The following is a 12347-nucleotide window of genomic DNA, read 5'->3' on the forward strand; positions in this document are numbered from 1 at the left end:
GATTGGATTCCTTAGAAACAACCTCTGAGACAGTATTGCATGCAGAAGTTTTATTAGGAAGTGTTTTCCTGAGATACCCTTGTAACAAGGAAGTGAGGAGGGCAGGCATGGGCAAAGGAAAAAGCTGCATGTAGAGTGGGGGCCTCAGACATATCGACGGGAATTCTTCTGAAGGAAGAATTAGGCCTCTGTATGCCGTGGTTGGCCAGGGATTGCCCCCTGGATGGGGGTGTAACCTTGGGTGAGGCAGTTCCTGGCAACAAGGGCAATTCCTAGTGAGGGAATCCTCTCAGTCTTCCGCAGCCTACATTCCTAACAACTGGAGGAGAGATGTAGCATTTGAAGAGGACCTGATGGGAGCCTGGCAGCATCTATAGCAATTAACTCATTTGCTCAATCCATATGTTATAAATACTGTTATTATTCACATTCTCCCCTCGCCCACCAGTAATTTTTTTTCAAAGATTTTATCCATTTACTAGACAGAGAGAGATCACAAGTAGGCAGAGAGGCAGGCAGAGAGAGAAGGGGAAGCAGGCTCCCCGCTGAGCAGAGAGTCCGATGTGGGGCTTGATCCCAGAACCCTTGGGATCATGACCCGAGTCGAAGGCAGAGGCTTCACCCACTGAGCCACCCAGGTGCCCCCCACCAGTAATTTTTTATAGGAGGCAGGAGGCACAGTGAGGTTAAGTAACTTGTTGAGTGAGTGCCTGGCAAGTGATTCAACCCCTAGGCAGTGTGTGCTCTTAACTCGGATGCTTTCCTGCATCAGTGTACAGGATCCTAAATCTGGGGTATTTTTGTAGGCATTGGGGATTAGTGGTAAGAAAACTAACAGGTAATATAATATATTTAAATCCCAGTGCAAAGTACCCAAAATTGTTATTGGATTTTTTTTTTTTGGTCTCTATATTGAAATCTTTTCTACATAGGATACTTCAATGTTTCTCATCCTGACTTTCATTTAAAGCTGCATTATTGTTCTTCTGGACAAGTTAATGACATCTTCATTTTGTTCTTTACTCATTTACAGACAGTCATTATTGGATCTTACCTAGTTGCCCATGGATTCTTCAGTGTCTATGCAATGTGTATTGATACAATTTTCATCTGCTTCTGTAAGTTTTCAGTATATGTGTTTTCTCCCTTTGGAGAGTAACTGAAAGATAAGAAGGTTAAGACCCATGTACTTAGCTGGCTTGTGGATTTGCTATGGTTTGGCTGCAACTACCAAATACTGTTTATTGGAAAGAGACTCTGTTTAGTAGATGCTCTTTAAACCTTAACAGCTGAGAGAATGGAGCTGGCAAACCACAGGAGAGTCAGCTCTGAAATGAATCTCGGTCTCCACTGCATTGTGTTAGCATGAAACTGTTTTTTTTTGTTTGTTTGTTTCTTAGTATTTACAAGTTTTAATGATAAACCACAACAGAATTGAATCATTAACAGAACTGAGGACATAACTGGGCTTTGAGACTGGACTACAGGAACACTTTGAGGGGAGCTTTTCTAATTCTGATAAAGCCAAGCTGGCAATGGTTTCAGAAACACATAGAGCCAATTCGCACTAAATTCACTGAGGGGAGTGTCTGGGAAACAGCTCGATCAATTCTGATGCTTAGAGTTAAAATACATCTTGAGAGCTTTCATCACTGACTTATTTGCTGTGCCTCTATGTGGCATTTGTAACTCATAATGGATAGGTTTTCTATTAGCATCTCATCATAAAAGCCTTGGAGAACCTAGTGCCCTAGGAACTTGACTTGGCCCTTACCTTCAGCCTAGAGAAAGGAGGCTCAGCAGGTGAAAGAACAAATTGTTAAGCCCTCCAGCTATACCCTATAGAGATTATTTCTCTGGCACCTTGTTCTTAAGAGAAGCAGAGAAAACATTCTATGACAGGTCATTACTGAGTGATCCACTTGTGTAAAATTAACAGTTTATTTTTTGGCATCACTCACAACACCAACTTTACACAGGGGTCAGGGGAGGAGATAATACTTATAAGGAGACATATTCAAGGGGAAAAAAGAAAAACCTCCTGGAAAGTGGTTTGCCTTTTTTTTCTTAATATTTAAAAATTATTTTCAGTAGCTGGATAATTCAGAAATCAAGAAAACTATGCATAGTAGTTAGTTCTCTCTCTGGCTATGAACGAAACAGACATGTTTAATCATCTTCTAATGCCACTGTCAGCGGTTTATTAGGAGAAGCCATCTACAAAATGCCACATGAACAAACTTCAGCTCAGGTTAGAGATGGAGGAAGGAGCACAGAATTGTAGTGCCTGAGACAGAGGTCTTAAATGTTCAAAGATCTCTTTTTTCATCTCAGATACTCATTATAGCAACAGTGGGAGATCCCGTTAGGATCTTCCCCATTCTTGTAACTGAAAATGTTTCTGAAAATGTATCTCAGGAAATGCATAGAAGCCACGAGCTCCCAATCTTTGGAAGCTCTGGAAAAATCTTACAGATTTTAAATTTGACAAGGATATTAAATTTGAGAGGTAAGAACTGTTTCCCAACTTTTTATGTTAATAATTGCCAACTTCTGAAAATCAGGTGTAATTTCAGCTTTACTCAATGCTTGTGTGTTGGACATGAACAGTTTCCTTCTGGAGACTCTTGTCTTTAAGAATAAAGGACAAGGGATACCAAATTCTATTTCTCCTCCTTCCCTAACTTTTGCTATGGGCAACATCTTACTTTGGAAAACATTCTTCTTAAATGGTGCTGTAAGCCAAATTCTGATTGTGTATAACTGTACCTAGATAATCTTTATAATTTTTTATATAATCTTTTATAATCTCTTTTTATACTTATTCTCTTGGCTGCCAGACAGCTGGTATTTTTAAAAATGCAAGCCATTTGCAAACACTGCATTTATAGAAACATTGCGCATCTTTTTAATATTACCAGGCAATGAGAATTTTGGTCCCAGTTTGAGAAAAAAGTAATGTTATTGATGATTATTAATGTGATTCATACCAGGCTTCCTAATAAAATGCTTCAAGGGTAATAACAATATAGATATACTATATATGATATAGAAATATGGTTAAGGAAGAAAGAACAAAAATGTATCCATCATATTCACTCCTCAGCTTTCCATTTTGTCTGAGAAAGGTCATTGTGAGGTCCAATATAAAAAATCTAAATCAGTAATCCAACAATTCCCCCAAAAGGATGAAAAACAATTTAGAATTATTCCATAAATCTATGATTATCTTGTATGTTTTTACATAATATTTCTTATCCTTTGTCATAATAAAGGCTATGAATAACAAAATCTTTAATACACTTAGTGAATACATAGAGTTAAGTTGTACTTGTATACGTATTGATAGATATTATCTGCTGCGAATGCTATCTTTAGGAAGCTTAATTCTTAATTCCAACTTCTTACGCTTCAGCATCATTTTGGGGCTTTCCCTGAATCACCCAATAGGTATGTGCTCAGTGAACACTCTGTCATTTTATTATTAGCCTAGGCAAGGCAGGAAGGTAAATTCATGTGTTATGTGAAGTCAGAAAACACTGCCACTAATTTTGTAATGCAATTCTGAGAACATTTAAGACAGGATGACTTATGGTTAAGTAGAACCAGAACCGAACTAGGTGTCAAGAGGCTGGGTCCTCACCTCATTCTGACTGCTCCAGAGCTTTTGACGTCAGGAGAATCATTTCAATATGTGGGTCTCCGTTTCTTCATCTGTAATGTTACAGGTATGGACTTTCATTAAAAGGGACTTTGGGCTCTGAAATTCAATTATTATTCCACATTTATCACAGACTTTTATTCAGCTTCCTCTCAGAAGACGTGGCATTTTACCTTTCTGAAAAGAACAGTCACAGATTTAGAGATGATTCTGTTGAAAGCACATCAAGGATCTTATTAATCTTTAAACTATCAAAATAAACCTCTTTGGGCATTGGTGGGATTTAGGAAGTTTCGGTTCTTCCTGGCAGAGATTGAAGTTTCTTACTTGGTCCAGCAACTTAACAGTACTAATTGTCTTATATTTGACTTTCTAACACTAATTTCTCTGATTTTTCCTTGTTTGATTCTCCAATTCATAAAAATACATTTAATTCTGCTGCCGCTTGCTGCTTTTGCCTGCTTTGGCCGCTGCATATACAGGTGAAGATCTGGAAAGAAATGATGGATCCAGAGAAAAACCCTACTACATAGCCCCTACCCTGCACGGAACTCTGAACAAGATGCAACTAGTTCCCCAGAAGCAGAAAGAGTAGAAAAGCTCCAAACAGTGACATTCATTTTTAAATAGAACTTTTGTAAATTAGATCATTTGTAATGTGAAAGTGATGCTTTTGAGTAATGTGAAATTTCTGAGCTTATTCCTGAAAAGCCAGAACATGGTACCACCTGAGGTGACGAGCATTTGATGACAGTAGCCTCTGTGAACTAGGATACTTTATAGATTGTGGTCCCAGCTGAAAAGCAAGGTGTAAATGTCAAACATATTTTTAAAGCCTATAGCCAAAAGTGTTTTAAATGAGACTTTTATAACTCAGAGTGCTGTTTCCCATTGAAGCACTTTGCTCGCCTTTCTTTTTATAAATGTATATTTGTAAAGGATATTCAGGCAATTTTTTGAAAGCACTCTAAATGTATAGTCAATTAGCCATAAAAAAGATTGATATAGCTAACCAGCATATGGTACTAAATTTGTAAATATGGTGCTATGTTTATAGCTGCTCCAGCTAGTGGACAGCTTTCTCAACTGTGATTAAACTTGTATAAATGTTTTCCTAGGAAGTATATTTCAGTGTGTGATTCAAGACCGTTTGAAACAGAGATGTTAATGTTATACAAGTTTCATAGAGAACACTGCTAGGTAAAAATTACTGGGGAACCTCTTTGTTTTAGTGAAATTATATTCATAGTAAAGTTGAATCTGGATTTTGGGATATCATTTCCAATAATAACATCTAGCCACCATGAAAATATTCTGAACAAAACTGAGATAGATACATAACTTATACCTTTTGTCTCTAATCCAGATGGAGACCAATTCCTATTTTCCTATTCCCACCATACAGAAAATTGGAATGGATTTGTTTCAGAAGAGTGATTCTATCTTTAACAAGCATATCTGTTTTTCTAGATGAAAGAGATTTTTTTTACTTCATTCTACAAAAGTTTTAGTTGTAGCTCAACTTATGTGAGGAAAGAGAAAAGATGATTAAGACACTACAGATTTTACCCTAAGGAAATATACTACTAGCACTCCACTGTTACCTTTTCTCGTACCTTTACAGGGGTGTACTGTGCATTAGGAAATCTCTCCCTTGAAAGTTTAGTAGGAAAGTTATTTTTACACTCCATCCTTGCTGGTCACAGCAACAAGCTGGTTGCTGGCAGCCATACCTTAGTCTTTTGCATGGTGGAGCAGAACATGAATCAGACACTCAAGTACTTTGCGTGTCTACTCCTGTGTGCACATGTGTATGATTTGGCTAACAGTTACCCCAAAGGAACACTGAATCAAGTAGTATCCTTGGGCATTTACACTAAGCTTGTGTATAGGGATTATTTATGTATTGATAGAAAGAAACGTGTTGATCTAAGATTGTGGTTGAAATGTGATCTAACTATGATCCATCTATTTAAGAAGAGTCAGAAATGTATCATTGTGTCACAAATTAATATAAAAACCAACTTATTTAATGATCCTGAAGTATGGGAACCTAGATTTAGACTGACTCTGATAGCTTAATAGCAAGAAGCCAATGAATATGGAAGATTTTCAAAATAGGTCTTTATAATGGCCACCATCTTGTTCTTGGCTTATTTTCTTGAGGTTATTAGGGTCAGAAGTGTCACCTGGCTTCACCTCATGGAAAAGGGCCTTCACTCTCATTCTCCTTGAAGTATAAATTCAGAGAAGGGTGATAATCTGTCTTTCTGGATGGTTATTGTTATCCAACAACATAGAAGTCTCAACCAAGATCTAGTAAATAGTTACTTCTCTTTTTTCTTTTTTCTTTTTCCCTTTCTTTCTTTCTTTTTTTATTTTTGAGAGCGAGAGAGAGAGAGAGTGCAAGTACACATGTGTACACATGAGCAGCAGGAAAGAGGAGAGGGAGAGAATCTTAAACAGGTTTCATACACAGTGCAGAGCCCAATGCTGGACCTCATGACCCTGAGATTATGACCTGAACCAAAATCAAGAGTAGGAGGCTTAACCATCTGAGCTACCCAGGTGTCCCAGTTACCTCTCTCTTAAGTGTTAAAAAATGATAGAGAATATATCCTTTTCAGGAGTAGTTGAATGATACATAATGATGAAACAACACAATTCTAATTCTTTTTGGTAGGCATCAGAATCATTCTGAGAACTTCTAATAGACGTCTGTGCCCCTTCCCTAACAGAATCTGATATGTTGTGTTTGGGTACGGGGTAGCTTGTGAATTATTATAAAGTTCTCTAGTTGATTCTGATACACATAAAAGTTGGAAAATCACTTGAATAAAATACATATCAACACGCAAGAAACTAGTTGCCCATATTACATTCTTGGCTGTTTCAGGAGTTAGAAAATTAAGACAAAGATTAATTTGGAGACTTTGAATAATCATAACTACTTCCGTATTTTAGATTCTTGGACTAGGTGGGGCCCATGTATTACATGTTTAACATTATATCTGCTGATCGGACCAAAAAGTTCATTAGAGTAAGAGTGTTCACTGAATTATATGGAGGCACATTCTATAGCTGGTTATAATTTAAGGATATAACCCATGGGTACAAAATCATAAGAAAAGAAATGTTATTTGGTGCAATATTTTTAAATAATTTATTTACTACTTAAAGGAAGAATCTCTAAGTACAGAAGTTTTAACTATATTATGGACTTAGTTCTAGTCAGAAAAAGTTTTCCTCACTAGTTACTTCTTTGTGTAGAAGAGAATAAAAATGAGCATTATTTTTGAGGGAAGAAATTAGAAGCTATTATCTTATAAAGCAATTCAAGTAATTAACTGCAAAACAATATTTTTCAAAACTTACAGTTTAAGGCTCTGAAATACATTAAAACTTTACAAATCTTTAAAACTGTGCTACCCAAATTGTTGATGGCAAAACAAAAGCAATTTTGAACAAACACAATAATTTAGAAAGTAAATTGAGTACATACTACTTTTCAGGAATTTGAAGGTGAATTTAGAAATTCCGGATGAGGCTTTCTGTTTTTGTTATTTTTGGTTAGTTTGCCATCCGAAAGAAGGTAGAAGTTATTTCCTCAATCATACCCCTGAGAGGCATGCATTATTGGCAGACTGTGACTTAGTACACAGAATTAGATGGCATTTTACTAACATGATAACAAGGGCTGCTTGTTTTCTCATAGGTATGTTTATAATGATGATGCCAAGCTATGCTATTTTAAAAGAGAGAGAGAGAGAGGAGAAAAGTTTTGAACTGCTGTAAAGCAAGTGTGCAGCAGATGGCGACGTTACTTCTCTTACAGTTTTGCTTTGATATTTACTCTGTGCCATTCTTCCTCCTAGTGGAAGATATAGAAAGAAACGATGGTTCTCCTGAAAGGCCCTATTACATGAGTCAGTCTCTGCTGAAGATTTTGAACGAGCCAAGTATGCAAACTAAGAAGCATTAGAAGTGCAAACTGTGGTCATCCTGCAGCGCGGTGTGTAACCCAATCTTCATCTGCTGTGTCTGCGCAACACTCGTTTCATAAGTGCTTTGTACTTGGGACACTGTATTCACCACCTTGTTGGCTTTTATTTGCATGTTTAATACCAAAGCTTATACTGTAATATGTGAAGCCATCAGAAGTCGCAAGGGAATTGTTAACAACATGGTACATTTTTATACTAAGATCTTTTGTTGTGTAATTCATTTTTAAATACAGTGGCTTGGATGTTTTGAAAACACTACTGAATATGTTCATATTCTTTATATATTACATTGAAAAATGAAACATTATTTAAACCGATAGCTCCTAATATATTTTTTAAATTATAACTAAAAGACTTCTGCAGGGGAAATTGGTCAACAAAGTGAAATAGAAAATTTTAAAGTTTTCCCCACTCCTGTTTGACAGTAAATTGGTAAAAGGACTGCCTACTCCAGATTTTGCTCTCTTTAAGTATAGAATGTTTCCTATTAAACAAATTGCCAATCATCCAGCCTTTACTACTTAGTCCTCTCTGACAAAGTGCCTTACTGGCTGTTTAATATTACCCAGCTTTTGTGGGCAAGTTTACAAACGTTGTTTAAAAAAAAAAAAAAAAAAAAAACCTGCAATGTTTAGTGATTGAAACAAGTCTTCTTGAATTTGTTTTCCTCTTAGCTCACTGGTTAGAAACCACTTGTCATTTCAGTATGTTTGATATCCTCACTATATAGAGTACATTTTGCAGCATAAACAATTTCCCTTGCGCCTAGTGGACATTCATGAATGTGTACTACACGCAAGAAAAAAAAAAAGTGAAAGGTTGCTTGTTAGTTTTTTTTACTAAAAGTGAAAAGTTTAAAAATCTAATCTTTTCTATGGTAAATCTTTGAAAATAGGTATAAGATTACATTTCTCAATGTTTTACACAGTTTGGAAAAGGACACCTTGAGAAATTACAAAGGGAAACTTTACCCCTGGAAAGGGTGCTCACAGGTGTCATGTACTGAATCGGTCTGTTTTAAATGATTGTTTATTATCATCAAGACGTGGTCTATGTATGTTATTTCATTTTTTAACTTTTGATATGAAACAATCAGTTTATTAATAATGTTAACTTTTATTGTGCTAATGTAAAAAGGAACATGATTTCTAATTCAATTTTAAGTAATTTTACTAGTACTACTAACTTTAAAGAAAATGAATTCAGTTTGTTACTCAATGTTAAAGTATTCACCCCAAGGGAATGTCAGTCAGATATGATAATTTGTGAAAGCGTAGAGAATCAACTGTAAGTTACTATCAGGTTATCTATGATCACATTTGTTTAAATGTGACTTTAGATATTCTTTTATGCCAAAAACAAACTCACATGAGCACATGACAGTCTGAGCTCTATAATCAGTGTGCTTCTGCTGTGCAGAAATATTAGGAACATATTGTCTAAATATCTTTGATAACTAAAATGTTTAATAATAAATGAAATTTGTTGTTACTCATCATTTTAAATGTTTTTTTTTCTTCTAATAAAGATTTAGATAAAAAAAAAAAAGCCCTGTCTTTTTATTTCTTTAAGCTAGAAAATGAGAAAAGCTTTAGTTTTTAAAACGTACCACAGGCTGACAGAATCTTCTCTGTATCAACTAAGAGTTTTGTTTATTTTTTTTTACTAGATTTATCTTTTTAAAAATTTCCATTTTTCTCTAGCTGTGCATTGTCAAATAACTGTAACTGATAATTTATATGAAGTGAATAGGTCAAAACTAAATGGATAAGAGATGGATTTTTAAAACCCAAACAGTGGCCTAAATTAGTTGGTCTTTGTTTTAATTTACCAAAGGTTTGCTCAGTCCCTCATTTGGTTTTACCAACATTGGAAGAAGCAAATCTCCTCATTTTAAAGGCAGGGATGAATTTAGAGAAGGTTTAAAAAATGTGAACACTAACAATAGTTTTCTAAGACAAGATTAAGTGTACCTATCAATAGCTTATCTTAAGCTAAAAGTTTTCTTTTACATCCAGCTCTTCCTTAACAAATGTGTAAGAATCTGTTTTTTACTTAAGTCATCAAAATTAATTTTTCTTTAAAATTTAATGGATTTCTTTCAATGGAAACATAAAATATTCTTGCAGTTTTCAGTGTTCTTTTGAAATGTTCCAAATCTAATTAGATGCTAATATAATTAGTGATTCTTACTAACTTAAAATAAAAGTATAGTTTGGTTTCTGGAAGAAATCTAAATTCTACTTTAGATTTTAAGAACTCTTAGAAGATAAAGCACTAATCCTATTTCTAAAGTGTTTGAAACTAGACTATGATTAGATTTTTCTGTGTTGCCTACAAAGTTTAAGAAGTTTGTGAATCCATACACTAAAATTACACTATTAAAAGTTCTGGGGAATCACCAGGCAAAATGCAGTTATTATTTAAACTAATATTGGAAACGGGCTCTGTGTAACAATTCTGTATTTTTCTTTTACTGTATAGATGAATAGCACTCATTCCAATGTATGTTCTTTCACTTTTACAAGTGGTGCCTCAGGAAATTGCTCTTAAACTCTAACCAGGCACAATAATTATCTCCAGTATTATCTGGTTCTGGGCTGGGGAACATGCTTTATAAATCAGTCTTTGTTGGCATAAGATGGACAAAATTGAACTAAAATTATTATTGCAGACCATGGTATATGAAATGGTATCTTGACATTTTTTCGTTTTTTTGCAAATATTATCCTTAATGTTTGTTTTTAAAGTATAGCTATATGATTATAAGAATACAATTCAATAAATTTCAGATGAAAATAAATAGCTGACCAATATAGCAGTAACAATTTACTTTCCCAAAGTAATTGTCCATGTATCATGCTTTTTCTGCTAGAACTAACATGGATATTGAAGACTTCTCTGAGGACCTAAGTTACTTCTGGCCCCTGTGAGTCTATACATCTCCCAGAAAACAAAGCTATTCCTCAGTAAAACAAATGTGATTGATTCACTCATGAAAATTGAGTACCACATTATACAAGGCTTGGACATCAGGATAACATCAAGGTCATGGACCCTCGGGCCAAATTAGCCAACTTCTCCACAACTTTCCAAGCATAAAAGGTAGCTAAAACAGCACAGAATCTGGCAATATCTTCTCTAATGTTTTTTGTGCTGGGAAGACTGGGGACTGTTATGGCACATTTGAAAGCAATCAAGAGTTCCCGGGAAGATGACAGAGTAGGAAGATCCTAAGCTCACCTCCTCCGAGGGATACAGCCAGATAACACCTACATCAGGGTAAACAACCCAGAAAAGAACCCAAAGACTGACAGAACAGACTCTGCACAACTAAATGTAGAGAAGAGCTCACATCAAAAAGGGTGGGAAGGACAGAGATGCCTTGGGAACTAGACACACCCATAATAGTACTGTCTGCAGGAGGGAGGGATACCCTGGGTGTGAAGGGGGAGAGGAGCAAAACTTCACACTAAGCATACCACACATGAGGAACCTGCATAAGAAAGAGGAATCCCTATAACGTTTGGCTTTGAAAAATCAGAGGGGTAGATTTTCTGAGTCTTACAATCAGTGGAGCTTAAAATCTGTAACTTTAAAAATCAGCAGACTGGCCTCTGGGCGAGCTAGGAGGGCAATAAGAATCTGAGTCCCTACCCTTAAAGAGACAGCACAATAAATATCCCCACAGAGATACTGCACAGATGCTGCAGTGTGAAAAAGTCTGGGCTATATAAGAGGGAGATTTGTTTATTATCCTCAGTGTGTGTGCTGGACGGGGAGGGATCTTTGAGAGATTTTGAGAACAAAATTTCTGGAGGGTGCCATTTCCCTCCCCTGACTCCTAGTCTAGATACACAGAAGCCTGCAAGAATAAGCATAGTGTCCACACTTTCTACCTTGCTTATGAACAGTGTGCCCCACCACTGCACATTTCTGTGGATTCATCCCCTCGAACCCAGCAAGAGTTTTGCCTGACAGCTGCAGGTCCCTTCCCATAGCAAAACTATATACCTTGCTGGCACCGTGCACCCTGCTTTCACACTCTCCTGTGGAGTCGCCCCTTCTAACCCTGTGCCAGGAGTTCCTAAAGCAGCTCCAGTTCCCCTCCCACAGCAGATCTGTCAAAACCTTGCTAACATTGTGCACTCTGTCCCTGCAATCTCCTGCAGACCTGCCCCCTCCATTACATCATTTGCTGAAGGATCCTAACAGTGTGCGAGCACCCAACAAGGGTCAGAAGCTCTCCAAAGTGATTCCTGCCCTAGGGAGAGGATAAGGTAACCACCATTTCAACTGTAGCTCTAGCAAGGGGGCAGAACTTCTGGTCTGACTGTGGGCCCCCTACCAGCAAAAGCTTCTCAGAGGAAAACAAGGGAAAGCACCCTGCAGTTCAGTGCTACAGCATCTCTGGCAAATTACTAAGTAGACTGATGCAACTGAAGCCCAAGGCAGCCCCAGACTGGCCCATTGATGACACGAGGTCCAAATGCTGCCCACAACAGAGAAAGGGAGCTATTGCAAATGACTGGACTAAAGGCAAATGCAGCTCAGTCATAACAGCAGGATGCACACAACATAGGAGACACTTCTGAAGCACCAGGTTCTGGGGAATGGGTGACACTGCACTGCAGGTCACTACTTTCAGGAACAGGAGACATAGCTGATAATTCCTAACACAT

At 36.8% G+C, this 12347-nt stretch overlaps 1 protein-coding gene across 5 annotated transcripts in view; it reads left to right on the forward strand.

Annotated features, from left to right (window-relative positions):
- Window positions 1–10778, forward strand: part of SLC44A5 (solute carrier family 44 member 5) — a 405375-nt gene extending 394597 nt beyond the window's left edge. For 4 of the 5 annotated variants that reach the window (XM_047728193.1, XM_047728192.1, XM_047728194.1 and 1 more), the window contains 2 exons: window positions 1034–1118; window positions 4144–4434. In XM_047728193.1, coding sequence (XP_047584149.1) covers window positions 1034–1118; window positions 4144–4256 — 198 coding nt within the window. In that variant the 3' untranslated portion in view covers window positions 4257–4434. Of the gene's footprint in view, window positions 1–1033; window positions 1119–4143; window positions 4435–7536; window positions 7674–10540 lie in introns of those variants that run through there. The other variant, XM_047728191.1, reaches the window with a different exon arrangement.
- Window positions 10779–12347: the final 1569 nt, after the last annotated feature.

This window comes from Lutra lutra, chromosome 4 (genome assembly GCF_902655055.1).
Source record: "Lutra lutra chromosome 4, mLutLut1.2, whole genome shotgun sequence".
NCBI classification, from domain to species: Eukaryota; Metazoa; Chordata; class Mammalia; order Carnivora; family Mustelidae; genus Lutra; species Lutra lutra.